This window comes from Oncorhynchus clarkii, chromosome 22 (assembly GCF_045791955.1).
Source record: "Oncorhynchus clarkii lewisi isolate Uvic-CL-2024 chromosome 22, UVic_Ocla_1.0, whole genome shotgun sequence".
Taxonomy (NCBI): domain Eukaryota; kingdom Metazoa; phylum Chordata; class Actinopteri; order Salmoniformes; family Salmonidae; genus Oncorhynchus; species Oncorhynchus clarkii.
The window spans coordinates 44,363,053-44,384,549 of NC_092168.1; the positions used below are offsets into that span (position 1 = coordinate 44,363,053).

At 43.8% G+C, this 21,497-nt stretch overlaps 2 protein-coding genes across 7 annotated transcripts in view; both read left to right on the top strand.

Annotated features, from left to right (window-relative positions):
• Positions 1-4,930, top strand: part of LOC139380953 (FERM, ARHGEF and pleckstrin domain-containing protein 1-like) — a 110,200-nt gene extending 105,270 nt beyond the window's left edge. For both annotated transcript variants that reach the window (XM_071124141.1, XM_071124142.1), the window contains exons 25-27: positions 2,132-2,239; positions 3,747-3,898; positions 3,993-4,930. In XM_071124141.1, coding sequence (XP_070980242.1) covers positions 2,132-2,239; positions 3,747-3,898; positions 3,993-4,074 — 342 coding nt within the window. In that variant the 3' untranslated portion in view covers positions 4,075-4,930. The remainder of the gene's footprint in view (positions 1-2,131; positions 2,240-3,746; positions 3,899-3,992) is intronic.
• A 4,151-nt stretch (positions 4,931-9,081) lies between these two features.
• LOC139380955 (dedicator of cytokinesis protein 9-like) overlaps positions 9,082-21,497 on the top strand; it is a 167,222-nt gene continuing 154,806 nt past the window's right edge. For all 5 annotated transcript variants that reach the window (XM_071124148.1, XM_071124151.1, XM_071124156.1 and 2 more), the window contains exon 1: positions 9,082-9,347. In XM_071124148.1, the coding sequence (XP_070980249.1) occupies positions 9,231-9,347 (117 nt within the window). In that variant the 5' untranslated portion in view covers positions 9,082-9,230. The remainder of the gene's footprint in view (positions 9,348-21,497) is intronic.

Below are 21,497 nucleotides of genomic sequence, written 5' to 3' on the forward strand. Positions count from 1 at the left end.
TCTCTACGCTGTTCGTACGCTGTTCTCACTTCTGTCAACTGCTACGTATGCCCCTTTGGATCTCACCAGGAAGGGGAAGTAGTACTGGTATTTGTCATAGATTTAAACAGCAGCTCTGAGTGCAGCTGAAGCAGCTTCTGCAAGCTCTTTTGTTTTCTCTGTTGAATACTGAGCTGAGAGCAGAGCAGACATTAACAGGAGGTGGGTGAACTGCAAAGGACACTGTTCTCAAATCAGCCCTCTATTGCTAACTCTTTCCAGGGTGGTTTCCTCATCTTATCTCTATTGTGAACTCTTTCCAGGGTGGTTTCCTCATCTTATCTCTATTGCGAACTCTTTCCAGGGCGGTTGTGCGCTCCTTTCTTCCCTTCTTCACAGCCGTGGACTCACCGTTAGCTCCTCTTGTGTATGTGTGTGTTTACACTCAGTCTTTGTGTCTCTGTCCTTCCCTCCCTCTCTCTCTCTCTTTTCTCTCTCTCTCGCTCTCTTCTGTGTGTCCGTCTGCCTGTCCTCCGTGCTAGAGGAGCCTAGTCCAGTCAGTGACTCAGAGGCCTCCCTCGCGGGGCCCTCGGGGCCCAGCAGTGGCCAGGGCCCAGTGCCTCTGTCTCTTATTTGCTGGTATCGAGTTCACAGCCTCTCCTTTAGTGATTCCTGCCGGAGTCTAGAGGTAAAGGATCCAGGGAGAGAGGAGAGACCTCCTCATCGGATTGTAGAAGTACTGTCCTTGCGTACCATCATCTTATCTTCTTTGAGGTCGTTGGTGAAAAGTGTCATTCTTTTGTGTAAAACTTTTCATCTGTAAAAACGTACAAATGATCTAAGAGAAATTAGTGGTAGCTTGCAATGGTGGTCCTGTATGACTTAGTTGGTAGAGTTTGGCGATTGTGGGTTAGATTCCCAGGGCCACCTACCTATAAAGATGTATGCATGCATGACTGTAAATCTGCTAAATGGCATATATACACTGACCAAAAAATATAAACGCAACATGCAACAATTTCAAGGATTTTACAGAGTTACAGTTCATGAAAAGAAATCAGTCAATGGAAATAAATTAATTACGCCATAATCTATGGATTTCACATGACTAAGCAGGGGCCTAGGATGGCATAGTCCCAACCAATGGGGACCCAGGCCCAGCCAATCAGAATGAATTTTTCCCCACAAAAGGGCTTTATTACAGACAGAAATAATCCTACTGTCAAATTCTCTAAAATGGCATCGGAAGTGGCTTATGGTAGAGAAATTAACATTACATTTTCTGGCAACAGCTCTCGTGGACATTCCTGCAGTCAGCATGCAAATTGCACACTCCCTCAAAACTTGAGACATATGTGGCATTGTGTTGTGTGACAAATCTGTACATTTTGTCCCCAGTACAAGGTGCACCTGTGTGATGATCATATTTTTTTTGTCAGCTTGATATGTCACACCTGTCAGGTGGATGGATAACCTTGACAAAGGAGAAATGCTCACTAACAGGGATGTAAACAAATTTATGCACAACATTTGAGAGAAATAACATTTTTGTGTGTTTGGGAAATTTCTGGTATCTTATTTCAGCTCATGAAACATGGGACCAGCACTTTACATGTTGCGTTTTGATTTTTGTTCAGTATTCAACGATGGCTCAGTTTACAGTAAATGCTTTTTATCACCACTGGATGGCAGTACATGCTTTTTATCACCACTAGATGGCAGTACATGCTTTTTATCACCACTAGATGGCAGTACATGCTTTTTTTATCACCACTAGATGGCAGTACATGCTTTTTTATCTCCACTAGATGGCTGTTGTTCACTGTGACCTTAGAGGTTCAATGACTTTAACCTGTGGCTGGAGGCTGACTGTTTATAGCTGTACTTACATCAGATAAACCAATGTTAGGATTGAAAAGAGGCCCTAGGCTTAATCACAGTGGGTTTATTTACAGAGCTGACAGTACAGCACATATGCATGAACTATTCCTTATATATTCATATAGTTAAATAAAGGTTAAATAAAAAAACATTTAAAAAAAATATATATAAATGTTTGTTGATATTGCCTCTATTTGTTTTGATTTTTGTCATAATATGTCCTTTTCACACAAATGAAGTTCACGGATTGTAAATCGTTGTTCTACTGTAGAATCAGCTGTCAGGAAACCTGCTGAGGAAGTTCAAGAACAGCAACGGCTGGCAGAAACTCTGGGTGGTCTTCACCAACTTCAGCCTGTTCTTCTACAAAACCCACGAGGTGAGCACCATCTCATCAGGTCCGTCCTGTCCATGTAATGTGATAGATTATGATCTAAATGAAGGTAAAACTGATCCTAGATCAGACATCCTACTCTGAGACGCTTGGTGGATACTGGACCAGAACTACAGGAATGTGTTCTGGGGAAGGAGATTCCCCCCTCCTCCTTCCATGTAGTCTGTGAAGGCCCGAAGTACAGCAGTGTGTGCTGGAGCAGACCCCCTCCCCTCCTGCTCATTTCAGATCCGTGTTCCATGTAAGAAAATCTCTAGCCACTTTAATAATAAAAAAGTGGATGTAATAAATGTATCACTAGTCACTTTAAATAATGCCACTTGATATAATGTTTACATATCCTACATTACTCTTCTCATATGTATATACTGTACATCTATACCATCTACTATACCATCTACTGTACATCTATACCATCTCTATACCATCTATCTTGCCTATGCCGTTTGGCCATCGCTCATCCATATATTTATATATTTATATGTACATATTCTTATTCATTCCTTTACACTTGTGTATATAATGTAGTTGTTGTGAAATTGTTAGATTACTTGTTAGATATTACTGAACGGTCGGAACTAGAAGCACAAGCATTTCGCTACACTCGCTAGCATTAACATCTGCTAACCATGTGTATGTGACCAATGCGATTAGATTTGATTTGAATATCCAATCTCTCTGTGGGATTTCAGATCTGTGTTGCATGTCAGAATATCTCATCTCTCTTTGGGATTACAGATCCGTGTTGCATGTCAGAATATCTCATCTCTCTGTGTGATTTCAGATCTGTGTTGCATGTCAGAATATCTCATCTCTCTGTGTGATTTCAGATCTGTGTTGCATGTCAGAATATCTCATCTCTCTGTAGGATTTCTGATCCGTGTTGCTTGTCAGAATATCTCATCTCTCTGTGGGATTTCAGATCCGTGTTGCTTGTCAGAATATCTCATCTCTCTGTGTGATTTCAGATCTGTGTTGCATGTCAGAATATCTCATCTCTCTGTGTGATTTCAGATCTGTGTTGCATGTCAGAATATCTCATCTCTCTGTGTGATTTCAGATCCGTGTTGCTTGTCAGAATATCTCATCTCTCTGTGGGATTTCAGATCCGTGTTGCTTGTCAGAATATCTCATCTCTCTGTGGGATTTCAGATCCGTGTTGCTTGTCAGAATATCTCATCTCTCTGTGGGATTTCCGTGTTCCATGTAAGGGAGTCGTACACATTCCCATGCCGGATTATCTGCTCTCACTTTAGACACAGCTCCCCTGAATCCATTGGGATCACCACCTGAACGAACCAGTGTTAGTTACGCAATAGTCAGTTGCTTTGTCATAGCACATGTTCTACGACCTGTAGCCACTGGGCATATTGCCATATTTTAATATACTGTACATCATCAAAGCATAAAAGTGATGTGAAGTGTATTCGTAGTGAAAGTGAGCAGCTCCATGAAATTCAGAATGCTTTTGACTGTTTGATCCTCTCTCCAGGATGACTATCCTCTGGCCAGTCTCCCCCTGTTGGGCTACTCTGTCACCATCCCCACTGAGTCTGAAAACATCCACAACGACTATGTCTTCAAACTGCATTTCAAATCCCACGTCTACTACTTCAGATCTGAGAGCGAGTACAACTTTGACAGGTACAGTACAATTCTGTATATTTGGTATTGTGTACAGTAGATAGTATATGTGTCTACTGGATGTGAAACCCTTTGTCTCTTTCTCTTCATACAGGTGGATGGAGGTCATTCGCAGCGCCACAGTCTCTGCCAGCCATAACCGCATTCTGAGCTGGAAAGAGTCCCGTCCGTACTGACCCAAAGAGCAGGGGGGTTCTCTCCCTGTCTCCCCGTGCCTCTTCTCCTCACCACAACCTCCCATAGGGTCTGGCCACATACAGCCTCTCTTCAGACTATGACTCCCTCAAGCAGCAAGCTGGAACCACACATTCACTTGTCTGGAATCTGTTGATTTCCTTTTCTCCATGGATCTGGGACGTGTGTACATTGAGCAGTGTCCAATGCACAATCTTGGTGCTTATTGATGCGGTGACATGTCCGCTGGTTTAGACTGCAAACAGAGACAGACATTTTCAGCATCTTTTTTTATGCTCTGCTCTGAATCTCTCTTTTTTTTTTGTAGGACGTCATTTTATACTGTTTTCTAACGGAGCACATACTATACTTCTGTTTTCACATTCTGTCATTGGATCGTTTTATGGTGGAAACTGATTCTGCGGTTGTTGTTGTTTTTTAAACCTGTTTTTCATTTAGGATATCACTGCATCCTCAAGGTCTTTTGTCTCCTTGTTCATTTAATGAAAAACGAAACAAAAAAAGCTGCTTTGAAAATCCAACAGCTTGAGTGTCAAAACAGGTCTACCGTTGTCCTAGATTTTACACTGCAAATGTCAAAACAGGTCTACCGTTGTCCTAGATTTTACACTGCAAATGTCAAAACAGGTCTACCGTTGTCCTAGATTTTACACTGCAAATGTCAAAACAGGTCTACCGTTGTCCTAGATTTTACACTGCAAATGTCAAAACAGGTCTACCGTTGTCCTAGATTTTACACTGCAAATGTCAAAACAGGTCTACCGTTGTCCTAGATTTTACACTGCAAATGTCAAAACAGGTCTACCGTTGTCCTAGATTTTACACTGCAAATGTCAAAACAGGGCTACCGTTGTCCTAGATTTTACACTGCAAATGTCAAAACAGGTCTACCATTGTCCTAGATTTTACACTGCAAATGTCAAAACAGGTCTACCGTTGTCCTAGATTTTACACTGCAAATATCAAAACAGGTCTACCGTTGTCCTAGATTTTACACTGCAAATGTCAAAACAGGGCTACCGTTGTCCTAGATTTTACACTGCAAATGTCAAAACAGGTCTACCATTGTCCTAGATTTTACACTGCAAATGTCAAAACAGGTCTACCATTGTCCTAGATTTTACACTGCAAATGTCAAAACAGGTCTACCGTTGTCCTAGATTTTACACTGCACTTTTATTACGTCGGTGGGGAGGAGACTTAACATGTGTCGTTAAACAGGCCACATTAAAATACTTTTTTTAAAGTATAAATAAATATATAAATATAAGATGTCTCTGGAGAATGTGAGTAACCTTGTGAAAACATGGATGTTTAGTAAAGATATCCAAATATGTAGTTGTACTATTGACATAACTCTAAACCTACTTGTAAAACGATCAGGTTAGTTACCATCACCACTAACGCCATTATTTGCCAGGCATAGTGAATATTTCTCTACATGAGGATCTTTGTCGTGCGGATACCGCTGAGGGTTTTCTGAAAAATATTATATTCCACCCTTAATAGTGTGAGACATGACCATAATCTGTGTATTATGAAGGACACTGTAATGGAAAGCTTTAAAGAATATGCGTGAACCAAAATATCAACTTTCAGTTCCAAGCACCATTGCCCTTGTTGGACTCGGCTGCCCGTATGTAAGAGACATTTACGAATTTAAATTAAATGGATATGTGCATATGACAGACAGGGTTTATGAAGTGTAGCATTCGAGAGGGTATTGAGGGTGTGCTGCCAGACAACAGAAATGAAAGCAATAAAATAAAATAAACATTTATTTGAACATTGTATTGTGAGTTTTATTTGCATGGTCCACAATAGTTAACTTTCAATGTTTTGGACCACTTTCACTTCAATGCGCTCTACAATATTATTACAATGTTGTTTATTGTATGACCCATAGGCGGTATCATTGATCAATAACATAAAGCCTGTTCCGTTGTGCTCGTCACATTGCCTACTGCCCCCGAAGTTATTGCACTCATGATTTCCATCTGATGAAAGGAGAAATCGACATAGGCCTCCTAAAAACGAACTTGGTTATTGCCATTTCCTCTTAAAATGTCGAATTTTGAAATGATGTGAACTTAACTACATTTGAATTCTACACGTTTAACGCTTAAATATTCAATTCATTGAACAATTCGTTCCCCTATGGAACATAAAGACCGTGCATGGTATCTTCTTTCCACGTTTTTTTTTTTACCCATAAATATAATTGTAAAAAATAATTACAGTAGCATACATTCATAGCGTGCTCATATAGAAAGTAAAGTGGGCAGGTCTTTGTACATGAATGAAGTGTGGAGGAGTACAGAATGGTGCCGCCGCTGTTTCCAGAACGGAGCACGCAGATTACGTCATGGATTACCGTTCTCCTAGCAGCAGGATAATATGCTGGCACCACGATTCAATATCTATATATTTTTAAATAAGAGTCCCCCTTCCAAAACATGCTAAACTTGGGGAATATCGATTTTTGTTAGCGCTCTAGTGCAGTACAACTGTTTTTCACAGCATTGCGACCACCGTTGAAAAAAATTAATGGATCATTTGACGTATTTAATATTGTATTATTTATTACAGCATTTCTTTTGAAAGTTTACACATTGGGATTTTGAAAGGTGTCGTGTAGGCTATATTTAAAGAAATACACTTTCAATAAAATACAAATATATATATATATATATATGTTATCAGAACGACTTAATAGAATCAGCTAAACTTAAATGGGCCTCTTGTGCTAGGCAACAGTTTTAATACAGAGTGCTGGTGAGTCCTTACTCCACAAACTCAATTCACTGCAATGTAATACAAGGTATATGGGATACTTACAGTATTGGGTTGTAGAGGAAAAAATGTGCTGCCTGTCTAATATAAACTGGGCTGGGAAATACTCAGCCTGGGATCTACAAACCAAATATGTGCAGTTCTTGACGAGGACTGTGTTGTACACATCCAACAGCAATTTGTTCACTGCTAACTAAATATTGTTCGTTTCGGGGGGGGGGGGGGGGGGGGGGGGGGGACTGTGTCAGTAGATCAATCAAAAGAGAGATTTCTGTAGGAGATGCTACCCAGCAATTGGGTTGTTGGAAAGAGCACAAGTTAAAACAACCACTATTTTCCAATCAATCCCCTAGTAGAGTATAAAACTGGTGAAAAGTGTATTTCATCCTGATATTTGTGTTTTCTTAGGACTTTATAAATAAGACAGAGGCCCAGTAACAATCAGTTGTATTTTCTGACACTTTGGACAGATAAGGATGATCAATGAATTAGTCCGACCCAAGTCCAAGAAGCCAACCTTTGGATTAATTGAGACCAATGTTCCCTCCAAACGGTGTAGCCTTAAAGGGGCAGTGTTGTATTTTGAAACAGGCTTGAATAAGTAGCCAATAGGCAGAGGGAAGCATCATTTGACTGATTCTTTGTAGTAATGGTATGGGAATAATCATGTATTTTATTTTGTAAAGTGGTTTCTTGCATCAAACAACACAACTCATGGAATGTAGGTCCTACATTGAGCACTACATCTTGGCTGCTACTGTAGGCTGAATGATAGAACAGCTATTTCCATGTTAAAATGTTATGGGATACATTTTTCTCCATTGTTTTTGATGGTGAGCCACTCTGGTAGACCTACATTATGATCAAATAGCCACAGTAGCCTACTTGACCACTGTCAAAACTGTAACTGAAAGCGAGTACAGCCTCAGTGATCACAGTTAACGTGCGCTGGAAGTTGTGTTGTGGAAGGGAGGGGTAAGAGTCCTTAAACTGTCATTCTTGTTGTTGTTTGTTTTTTCATGAATGTGTGTGTTTGATGTTGTGTCTGGCCTACGCTGTGTCTCTCATCGTATCGCAATGCATCTTCTTGTACTTAAAGCAAATATCTATGAAAATAAGACAAAGAAATACCTAATCTAATCTAAAACCACCTCAAAAATAATTCAGTTGTCAAGCTAAGCGATTGACCTGATGCTTTTACTTGGCACATATCAAGATTGGCCTTGGGTTGATTTAAATGGTGCAGCCATCAACATCAGCATTATGTTAATCTAGGTCCTTATGACAGGTATACCAGTCCATCACTGGTCCTTATGACAGGTATACCAGTCCATCACTGGTCCTTATGACAGGTATACCAGTCCATCACTGGTCGTTATAACAGGTATGTCAGTCCATCATTGGTCGTTATGACAGGTATGTCAGTCCATCACTAGTCGTTATAACAGGTATGCTAGTCCATCACTAGTCGTTATAACAGGTATGCCAGTATATCACTGGTCGTTATAACAGGTATGCCAGTCCATCACTGGTCGTTATAACAGGTATGCCAGTCCATCACTAGTCGTTATAACAGGTATGCTAGTCCATCACTGGTCGTTATAACAGGTATGCTAGTCCATCACTGGTCGTTATGACAGGTATGCCAGTCCATCACTAGTCGTTATGACAAGTATGCCAGTCCATCATTGGTCGTTATAACAGGTCTCTACAGCCCAGTATTCTCAACATACCAGTGTGAACATTGTATTTTGTCATTATTAGGCTGAAAAAATGTTTTTAAAACCATATGTTTTATTTGTTTTTATACTTATTGCCTTTTCTTGTTGGTACAATAAAAGTGGCAATTGATTACATTTATTTATTCTTTGAATTAGTTATCCACATTGCAATGTTTTGAAATGGGGGCTTTTATTTTGAAGGTTTCAACATTACCATATGGACGTGACGTTATTTGTGTTGCTGGCAGAATACTGGTGATTTCTTCTGGCTGACGTCGTCGCATGAGGCTACACCGTCACCGACCATTTGGAGACGGAGGGGCAGCGGTAATGAGACCGTGACAGCTCTGAAGAATGGTTTATTATGACAACAATAACTCCGCGGGGGAATGTAACGGCTACAAGTGAAAGTAATACGATACAACTTTCACTTGTAATTGGTGCAAATTATGAGATAAAAAAGACATACTCAACCACCTAAACATGATCCAGTTTCAAACTCAATGTGCGCACTAGTGGGGTTGAATAAACTGATTCATTAACCGGTTTATGAATTCAGTTTTAACTTTTATTTGACGTTTAATCAATTCTTGAAAGAAATTGATGAAAGGCAGAACTCGACAATGTCTGTTCCAGTACATCCGGAGACCAGGAAATTTACCAGGGGACTAAGTAAACCTGGCACTGCGGCTGAACTAAGGCAAAGTGTCTCTGAGGTTGTCAGGACCTCCGTGTTTATTGTAAGTACACCATTTCCATACCTTCTTCCTCTACGTAATCTTTCGCTTTTTTCTATCATACATCTGTCTGCCACTGTGCCTTGTGTGTTGTTACTTTGAAGCCCATCGAGGTGTCACCCAACCTCTCCACGTGTCTCTAGAGTTCTGACCGGAGGTCAGCTGGTGAAGCGCTGTGTTACTCTTACTCAACATGTGTCCCAATAAATTCTGAATTCCATTTTGTATAAGTACTTGAAAGCATGAAATGATGTATTCCATGTTGGGGTGGTTTTACATATTATTTGACTTGACCTTTTATTTGTTTACATTTCTTTAGGTGTGTTTTGTCATCTTCACCTGCCTCACTCACGTCATTGAGTTGTATTCCATTCTAGTTAAACAGGTTTCACCCTCTGATCCTCCATTAAGGTCAATCCCATCCTTCTTTCATTGATCCAATATGCAGATGAGATAGAGGCACACAGCAGCAACGGTAGGCCTATAGGCTACATGGATAATTATGGATATTAAAAAAAGTCTAACCTTTGCGGTAGAGGGGATTCTACTAAGCTAACATATGGAATTGTTTTAAGATTGATATTTTAACTATTTAATTTAGAATTTTAGGACCCATGAATGTAAAAAAAAAAAAAAAAAAGATATATATAAAACAATTATTTGATAAAATATTGAATTTGGCCGACTATAGCCCATAGAAATGCATTGAATAACACATTAATAAATGGCAAAACAGACAGTAAAACAATGAATCATAAGGAATACGGTTTTTAAGTGTCTGTCCTATATATAGGAGATACAGTGCACGTGGAAAGTATTCAGAGCCTCTGACTTTTTCCACTTTTTATTTATGTTACAGCTTTATTCTATAATGGATTCAATACAAATCTCATCAATCTACACAAAATACCCCATAATGACAAAGCGGAAACAGGTTTATATGTTTGCAAATGTATAAAACACAAAACCAGATAACCTTATTTACATAAGTATTCAGACCCTTTGCTATGCGAATCGAAATTAAGCTAAATAGCATCCTGTTTCCATTGATCATCCTTGAATTGTTTCTACAACTTGATTGGAGTTCACCTGTGGTAAATTCAATTGATTGGACATGATTTGGAAAGGCACACGCGTCTATATAATGTCCCACAGTTGACGGGCCGCCCCCAGGTGGTGAGGGTAGGCAACAACACATCTGCCACGCTGATCCTCAACACGGGGGCCACTCAGGGGTGCACGCTTAGCCCCCTCCTGTGCTCCCTGTTCACCCATGACTGCGGGGCCAAGCACGACTCCAACATCATCATTAAGTTTGCCGACGACACAACAATGGTAGGCCTGATCAACGACAACGATGAGACAGCCAATAGGGAGGAGATCAGAGACCTGGCAGTGTGGTGCCAACACAACAACCTCTCCCTCAACGTGATCAAGACAAAGGAAAAGGAGTGCCGAGCACGCCCCCTTATCATTGACGGGGCTGTAGAAGAGCAGGTTGAGAGCTTAGAGTTTCTTGGTGTCCACTATGATCACCAACAAACTATCATGGTCCAAACACACCAAGACAGTTGTGATGACAATGCCTATTCCCCCTCAGGAGACTGAAATGATTTGTCATGGGTCCTCAGATCCTCAAGAAGTTGTACAGTTGCACCATCGAGAGCATCCTGATACCGCCTGGTATGGCAACTGCTCGGCCTTCGACCACAAGGCGCTACAGAGAGTAGTGCGTACGGCCCAGTACATCACCGAGGCTAACCTGCCTGCCATCCAAGACCTCTACAGCAGGCGGTGTCAGAGAAAGGCCCTAAAAATTGCCAAAGACTCCAACCACCATAGTCATAGACTATTCTCTCTACTACCGCATGGCAAGCGGTACCGGAGCGCCACGTCTAGGTCCAAAAGGCTTCTTAACAGCTTCCCCCTCCGATCCTTCTCGCCTCTCCTCTTCAGACGAAGAGGAGGAAAACCAATACATCATTGTTCAAACTTTTCTGGAAGAAGTTACTAAGTAACCGAACTGGACACTGTCCAGGCTCTCTGTTACTGTCCAGGATCTCTGTTACTGTCCAGGCTCTCTGTTACCGTCCAGGCTCTCTGTTACCGTCCAGGCTATCTGTTACCGTCCAGGCTCTCTGTTACCGTCCAGGCTCTCTGTTATCGTCCAGGCTCTCTGTTACCATCCAGGCTCTCTGTTACCGTCCAGGCTCTCTGTTACCGTCCAGGCTCTCTGTTACCTTCCAGGCTCTCTGTTACCTTCCAGGCTCTCTGTTACCGTCCGGGCTCTCTGTTACCGTCCGGGCTCTCTGTTACCGTCCAGGCTCTCTGTTACCGTCCGGGCTCTCTGTTACCGTCCGGGCTCTCTGTTACCGTCCGGGCTCTCTGTTACCGTCCGGGCTCTCTGTTACCGTCCGGGCTCTCTGTTACCATCCGGGCTCTCTGTTACCGTCCAGGCTCTCTGTTACCGTCCAGGCTCTCTGTTACCTTCCAGGCTCTCTGTTACCGTCCAGGCTCTCTGTTACCTTCCAGGCTCTCTGTTACCGTCCAGGCTCTCTGTTACCGTCCAGGCTCTCTGTTACCGTCCAGGCTCTCTGTTACCGTCCAGGCTCTCTGTTACCGTCCAGGCTCTCTGTTACCGTCCAGGCTCTCTGTTACCGTCCAGGCTCTCTGTTACCGTCCAGGCTATCTGTTACCGTCCAGGCTCTCTGTTACCGTCCAGGCTATCTGTTACCGTCCAGGCTCTCTGTTACCGTCCAGGCTCTCTGTTACCGTCCAGGCTCTCTGTTACCGTCCAGGCTCTCTGTTACCGTCCAGGCTCTCTGTTACCGTCCGGGCTCTCTGTTACCGTCCGGGCTCTCTGTTACCGTCCAGGCTCTCTGTTACCGTCCAGGCTCTCTGTTACCGTCCAGGCTCTCCGTCACCACACCTTCATATTAATTATTCAGACAAAGGATTCTGGAGGAGGAGGAGACGAGGGATATGCATTTTTAGAAGGAAGCCATTGTGAATATGACCGACTAAGGACAACTCCCAAGTTGAGAATGGCCTGGTTACAGCTGCTGCATGAATATTATTTGACATCCTCCAACTGACGACCAACGTATGGTGGCTGGTAGGAGTCATGAAGCTGGAAGCACAGCTCTGTTGTTCTGGTGAAGTGGGGACTCTCAGTGGAATGGGACAGGAATGTGATTGTACACGAGACCTCTGTCCACACACACACACACACACACACACACACACACACACACACACACACACACACATCTTGTAAGTAATTCCTCAGTGAAACATGTTAATACCCTCAGAGGCAGAGAAGGATCTCTTTCAGCAACGTAACGGGGAGATTGTGACGGATCCCCCACCATTGTGGACGATTGGATTTCAGTCTACATTACAACACAAATGTATTGTATTCTTTCTGTCTGAAAGATTGTAATCCAAAATGGCCACTAAGAAGTCATAATGAGCTGAATAGATTATCTTTGGTCGGTAGATATTGTATGGCTCAAACTAGAAAGTCATGGATTGGATAAATGCAAATGTTGGATTTTGGAAGCATACACTGTCCACTCTTCTACTTATTAGCCAGTTTATGATGTTTCTGAGAGGACACACTGGGCAGAGACCCTTTGTTTATTGTTGGAGTAGAGTGACATGCCATTGGATAGGGCCCATCCCTGCGATGTCTCTCTTTTTCTCCATGCCCAGAGCAGAGCCAGGGTTCTATCTGTGAATACCCAGGTTTTTCTCTGTGAATACCCAGGTTTCTCTCTGTGAATACCCAGTTTTCTCTCTGTGAATACCCTGGTTTCTCTCTGTGAATACCCAGGTTTCTTTCTGTGAATACCATTAGAACCATAATGGACGTCATCAGCTTTGAATGTGTTGCTGCTGATGCTGGTGGTGACGGCAGCAACTCAAAAGTCTACCTTTGAAACAAAACAGGATTTAGCACTCTCTCTCTCTCTCTCTCTCTCTCTCTCTCTCTCTCTCTCTCTCTCTCTCTCTCTCTCTCTCTCTCTCTCTCTCTCTCTCTGTCCCGATTATTAGATTAAACAGAAAGGCCTTGGCCACTTTAGAAAATATTCCTCTCAAATTAAGGGCTCTGTATTCTAGCTCTGCTTTCCTTGTTTGGGAGGTGTGGAAGCTATCTTCTCTGATGTACCAGTCTGATGGGCTGATGGTCTGATGGGCTGATGGGCTGATGGGCTGATGGTCTTCGCCCGTTGATGACAGCTACAAATGATTTGTTAACGCACAAGTGTTAGAAAGCAGCTGTTGTGTAATTGGGGGGTAATTGCAATCAATAGTCCATGTTGGATTTCAGCTAATGTTGATAGACTTAGATCCTCCCTGGCCCTGGTGTTCGTGGGAACCTGGGGGAGGGATATCATCTCACACAGCCTCCAGGCCTGTCATATGGTCCAGGCCTGTCATATCTGAATAGCCAAGGCCGCGTGAGCCTCGCGGGGGGCCCTTTGTTAGTCACAGAGGGCGATGGAGAAATCTGACACCGCATAAACTGTTTGGCAGGCGGTACAGCAGAGCATTTCCTGTCTCAATTAAACTGACCTACTGAGCATCAACAAACAGTCGTCAAGCCACTAACTCTCCGTGTAATTGTTCATTTCCCTCTTTCACTCGCAGTCTTTTGTTATCATCCATGAGGCTTTTTCTTCAGGAGTCATTTATAGTAGCAGTCACGGTGTTGTTGTGAGCAACCCTCACATCAGTGTACAGACAGACAGCTCAACAACCCTCACATCAGTATACAGACAGACAGCTCAACAACCCTCACATCAGTGTACAGACAGACAGCTCAACAACCCTCACACAGTATACAGACAGACAGCTCCCTCACATCAGTATACAGACAGACAGCTCAACAACCCTCACATCAGTGTACAGACAGACAGCTCAACAACCCTCACATCAGACAGACAGCTCAACAACCCTCACATCAGTGTACAGACAGACAGCTCAACAACCCTCACATCAGTGTACAGACAGACAGCTCAACAACCCTCACATCAGTGTACAGACAGACAGCTCAACAACCCTCACATCAGTGTACAGACAGACAGCTCAACAACCCTCACATCAGTGCTCAACAACCCTCACAACAGACAGACCTCAACAACCCTCACATCAGTGTCACATCAGTGTACAGACAGACAGCTCAACAACCCTCACATCAGTGTACAGACAGACAGCTCAACAACCCTCACATCAGTATACAGACAGACAGCTCAACAACCCTCACATCATACAGACAGACACCTCAACAACCCTCACATCAGTGTACAGACAGACAGCTACAGACAGACAGCTCAACAACCCTCACATCAGTGTACAGACAGACCTCAACAACCCTCACATCAGTGTACAGACAGACAGCTCAACAACCCTCACATCAGTGTACAGACAGACAGCTCAACAACCCTCACATCAGTGTACAGACAGACAGCTCAACAACCCTCACATCAGTGTACAGACAGACAGCTCAACAACCCTCACATCAGTATACAGACAGACAGCTCAACAACCCTCACATCAGTGTACAGACAGACAGCTCAACAACCCTCACACATCAGTCACACAGACAGACAGCTCAACAACCCTCACATCAGTATACAGACAGACAGCTCAACAACCCTCACATCAGTGTCACAGACAGACAGCTCAACAACCCTCACATCAGTGTACAGACAGACAGCTCAACAACCCTCACATCAGTGTACAGACAGACAGCTCAACAACCCTCACATCAGTGTACAGACAGACAGCTCAACAACCCTCACATAAGTGTACAGACAGACAGCTCAACAACCCTCACATCAGTATACAGACAGACAGCTCAACAACCCTCACATCAGTGTACAGACAGACAGCTCAACAACCCTCACATCAGTGTACAGACAGACAGCTCAACAACCCTCACATCAGTGTACAGACAGACACCTCAACAACCCTCACATCAGTGTACAGACAGACAGCTCAACAACCCTCACATCAGTATACAGACAGACAGCTCAACAACCCTCACATCAGTATACAGACAGACAGCTCAACAACCCTCACATCAGTGTACAGACAGACAGCTCAACAACCCTCACATCAGTGTACAGACAGACAGCTCAACAACCCTCACATCAGTGTACAGACAGACAGCTCAACAACCCTCACATCAGTATACAGACAGACAGCTCAACAACCCTCACATCAGTGTACAGACAGACAGCTCAACAACCCTCACATCAGTATACAGACAGACAGCTCAACAACCCTCACATCAGTGTACAGACAGACAGCTCAACAACCCTCACATCAGTATACAGACAGACAGCTCAACAACCCTCACATCAGTGTACAGACAGACAGCTCAACAACCCTCACATCAGTATACAGACAGACAGCTCAACAACCCTCACATCAGTGTACAGACAGACAGCTCAACAACCCTCACATCAGTGTACAGACAGACAGCTCAACAACCCTCACATCAGTGTACAGACAGACAGCTCAACAACCCTCACATCAGTGTACAGACAGACACCTCAACAACCCTCACATCAGTGTACAGACAGACAGCTCAACAACCCTCACATCAGTGTACAGACAGACAGCTCAACCCTCACATCAGTGTACAGACAGACAGCTCAACAACCCTCACATCTCACATCAGACAGACAGCTCAGCAACCCTCACATCAGTGTACAGACAGACACCTCAACAACCCTCACATCAGTGTACAGACAGACAGCTCAACAACCCTCACATCAGTGTACAGACAGACAGCTCAACCCTCACATCAGTGTACAGACAGACACCTCAACAACCCTCACATCAGTGACAGACAGCTCAACCCTCACATCAGTGTACAGACAGAGTGTACAGACAGACAGCTCAACCCTCACATCAGTGTACAGACAGACAGCTCAACCCTCACATCAGTGTACAGACAGACAGCTCAACAACCCTCACATCAGTGTACAGACAGACAGCTCAACCCTCACATCAGTGTACAGACAGACAGCTCAACAACCCTCACATCAGTGTACAGACAGACAGCTCAACAACCCTCACATCAGTATACAGACAGACAGCTCAACAACCCTCACATCAGTGTACAGACAGACAGCTCAACAACCCTCACATCAGTGTACAGACAGACAGCTCAACAACCCTCACATCTACAGACAGACAGCTCAACAACCCTCACATCAGTGTACAGACAGACAGCTCAACAACCCTCACATCAGTATACAGACAGACAGCTCAACAACCCTCACATCAGTGTACAGACAGACAGCTCAACCCTCACATCAGTGTACAGACAGACAGCTCAACAACCCTCACATCAGTGTACAGACAGACAGCTCAACAACCCTCACATCAGTGTACAGACAGACACCTCAACAACCCTCACATCAGTGTACAGACAGACAGCTCAACAACCCTCACATCAGTGTACAGACAGACAGCTTAACAACCCTCACATCAGTGTACAGACAGACAGCTCAACCCTCACATCAGTGTACAGACAGACAGCTCAACAACCCTCACATCAGTGTACAGACAGACAGCTCAACAACCCTCACATCAGTATACAGACAGACAGCTCAACAACCCTCACATCAGTATACAGACAGACAGCTCAACAACCCTCACATCAGTATACAGACAGACAGCTCAACAACCCTCACATCAGTGTACAGACAGACAGCTCAACAACCCTCACATCAGTGTACAGACAGACAGCTCAACAACCCTCACATCAGTGTACAGACAGACAGCTCAACAACCCTCACATCAGTATACAGACAGACAGCTCAACCCTCACATCAGTATACAGACAGACAGCTCAACAACCCTCACATCAGTGTACAGACAGACAGCTCAACAACCCTCACATCAGTGTACAGACAGACAGCTCAACAACCCTCACATCAGTGTACAGACAGACAGCTCAACAACCCTCACATCAGTGTACAGACAGACAGCTCAACAACCCTCACATCAGTATACAGACAGACAGCTCAACCCACACATCAGTATACAGACAGACAGCTCAACAACCCTCACATCAGTGTACAGACAGACAGCTCAACAACCCTCACATCAGTATACAGACAGACAGCTCAACAACCCTCACATCAGTATACAGACAGACAGCTCAACAACCCTCACATCAGTGTACAGACAGACAGCTCAACAACCCTCACATCAGTGTACAGACAGACAGCTCAACCCTCACATCAGTATACAGACAGACAGCTCAACAACCCTCACATCAGTGTACAGACAGACAGCTCAACAACCCTCACATCAGTGTACAGACAGACAGCTCAACCCTCACATCAGTATACAGACAGACAGCTCAACAACCCTCACATCAGTGTACAGACAGACAGCTCAACAACCCTCACATCAGTGTACAGACAGACAGCTCAACAACCCTCACATCAGTGTACAGACAGACAGCTCAACCCTCACATCAGTGTACAGACAGACAGCTCAACAACCCTCACATCAGTATACAGACAGACAGCTCAACAACCCTCACATCAGTGTACAGACAGACAGCTCAACAACCCTCACATCAGTGTACAGACAGACAGCTCAACAACCCTCACATCAGTATACAGACAGACAGCTCAACAACCCTCACATCAGTACAGACAGACAGTCACATCAGTGTACAGACAGACAGCTCAACAACCCTCACATCAGTGTACAGACAGACAGCTCAACCCTCACATCAGTGTACAGACAGACAGCTCAACAACCCTCACATCAGTGTACAGACAGACAGCTCAACAACCCTCACATCAGTATACAGACAGACAGCTCAACAACCCTCACATCAGTATACAGACAGACAGCTCAACAACCCTCACATCAGTATACAGACAGACAGCTCAACAACCCTCACATCAGTATACAGACAGACAGCTCAACAACCCTCACATCAGTGTACAGACAGACAGCTCAACCCTCACATCAGTGTACAGACAGACAGCTCAACCCTCACAGCAGCGTACAGACAGACAGCTCAACAACCCTCACAGCAGTGTACAGACAGACAGCTCAACAACCCTCACATCAGTGTACAGACAGACAGCTCAACAACCCTCACATCAGTGTACAGACAGACACCTCAACAACCCTCACATCAGTGTACAGACAGACAACTCATCAGGTGGTCGTGTTCAAAATTAGGCCGTGCCACAGACCAGGAACATTGTCTCCAGTGTAATTTCGATAAGTCTATGACTCTGGCGGATAGCCATTCAAATCAAATCAAATGTATTTATATAGCCCTTCGTACATCAGCTGATATCTCAAAGTGCTGTACAGAAACCCAGCCTAAAACCCCAAACAGCAAGCAATGCAGGTGTAGAAGCACAGTGGCTAGGAAAAACTCCCTAGAAAGGCCAAAACCTAGGAAGAAACCTAGAGAGGAACCAGGCTATGTGGGGTGGCCAGTCCTCTTCTGGCTGTGCCGGTTGGAGATTATAACAGAACATGGCCAAGATGTTCAAATGTTCATAGGTGACCAGCAGGGTCAAATAATAATAATCACAGTGGATGTCGAGGGTGCAACAGGTCAGCACCTCAGGAGTAGATGTCAGTTGGCTTTTCATAGCCGACCGTTCATCTCTACCACTCCTGCTGTCTCTAGAGAGTTGAAAACAGCAGGTCTGGAACAGGTAGCACGTCCGGTGAACAGGTCAGGGTTCTATAGCCACAGGCAGAACAGTTGAACCTGGAGCAGCAGCACACCCAGGTGGACAGGGGACAGCAAGGAGTCATCAGGCCAGGTAGTCCTGAGGCATGGTCCTCTGAGAGAGAGAGAGAAAGAAAGAAAGAACGAAAGAAAGAAAGAAAGAGAGAAAGAGAGAGAGAGAGAGAGAGAGAGAGAGAGAGAGAGAGAGAGTTAGAGAGAGCATACTTAAATTCACACAGAACAGCGGATATGACAGGAGAAATACTCCAGATACAGACTACAGACTGGCCCTAGCCCCCCAACACATACACTACTGCAGCATAGATACTAGAGGCTGAGACAGCATTGACCTTTGACCCTGTACCGGATTATGTGAGAGGACTCTGGCGGATAGCCATTGCCTGACCTTTGACCCTGTACTGGATTATGTGTGAGGACTCTGGCGGGTAGCCATTGCCTGACCTTTGACCCTGTACTGGATTATGTGTGAGGTGTCTTTTGTAAAATGGACAATCCTTCAAAACGACCATTGTTATCAAATAGGCTTGTCTTAAGTCTTTCTCTGACCTTTTCTAATTGTGATTAAGGGGAAATGAAAGGGTGTTTAATGTAGCCTAATGTTGTGTGGGATAGAGTGCCCGTAAGGTGGACTTTCTTTTGACTTGTTTGTATGGATGTGTGTATAAATATGTCATTCACTTTCCCAGCCCTATGCGGTCATGAATCCAGTGTTGAGCTTGGCCCTGTGAACCTGGTGAATGGATACTGTTGTTCCCTGCCAGGAACAGTAGAGATGGGTGGACTGTGGAGAATGACTGTGACGTGCTGTATGCTGTATGCCATCCTCCTTGCCAGTCAGGAGATTAGTGGATTGTAACGGTTGTCCAGCAGAGCAGGCCTTAAGCAGCTTGGTTGCACGCACTCTCTCCGATCTCTCTCTACCCCTCTCTCCCTTTGCTTTCTCTGCATCTCTCTCCAACTCTGGTCTCTCTCTGCTCTCTCTCTCTCTCTCGCTCTCTTTCTCTCTCTCTCTAGTCTCTCTGGTCTCTCTCTCGCTAGTCTCTCTGGTCTCTCTCGCTCTCTCTCTCTGGTCTCACTATCTCTGGTCTCTCTCTTTCTCTGGTCTCTCTCTCTCTGGTCTCTCTCTCACTCTCTGGTCTCTCTCTCTCTGGTCTCAATTCATTTCAAATATATTCAAGGGGTTTTATTTGCATGGGAAACATATGTTAGCGTTGCCAAAGCAAGTAGATAATAAACAAAAGTGAAATAAAATAAAAAAATGAACAGCAAAAATTACACAAAAGAATAGGTAGGTCAGTTAAGAACAAGTTCTCATTTACAACTGCGACCTGGCCAAGATAAAGCAAAGCAGTGTGACATAAACAACAACACAGAGTTACACATAAACAAACGTACAGTCAATAACACAATAGAAAAATTGATGTACAGTGTGTGGAAATACTGTATGTACAGCGTTGTAACGATGTGCAAATGGTTAAAGTACAAAAGGGAAAATAAATAAACATAAATATGGGTTGTATTTACAATGGTGTCTGTTCTTCACTGGTTGCCCTTTTCTTGTGGCAACAGGTCACAAATCTTGCTGCTGTGATGGCACTCTGTGGTATTTCACCCAGTAGATATGGGAGTTTATCGAAATTGGGTTTGTTTTTTTCAAATTGTTTGTGGATCTGTGTAATCTGAGGGAATATGTAATATGGTCATACATTGGGCAGGAGGTTAGGAAGTGCAGCTCAGTTTCCACCTTATTTTGTGGGCAGTGTGCACATAGCCTGTCTTCTCTTGAGAGCCAGGTCTGCCTACGGCGGCCTTTCTCAATAGCAAGGCTATGCTCACTGAGTCTGTACATAGTCAAAGCTTTCCTTAAGTTTGGGTCAGTCACAGTGGACAGGTATTCTGCCATTGTGTACTCTCTGTTTAGGGCCAAATAGCATTCTAGTTTGCTCAGTTTTTTGTGAGTTCTTTCCAATGTGTCAAGTAAATGCCTTTGTGTTTTCTCATGATTTGGTTGGGTCTAATTGTGTTGCTGTCCTGGGGCTCTGTGGGGTCTGTTTGTGTTTGTGAACAGAGGCCCAGGTCCAGCTTGCTTAGGGGACTCTTTTCCAGGTTCATCTCTCTGTAGGTGATTGCTTTCTTGTGGAAGGTTTGGGAATAACTTCCTTTTAGGTAGTTGTAGAATTTAATGGCTCTTTTCTGGATTTTGATAATTATTGGGTATCGGCCTAATTCTGTCTGCATGCATTATTTTGTGTTCTACATTGTACATGGAGGATATTTTTGCAGAATTCTGCATGCGGAGTATCAATTTGGTGTTTGTCCCATTTTGTGAAGTCTTGGTTGGTGAGCGGACCCCAGACCTCACAACCATAAAGGGCAATGGGTTCTATAACCGATTC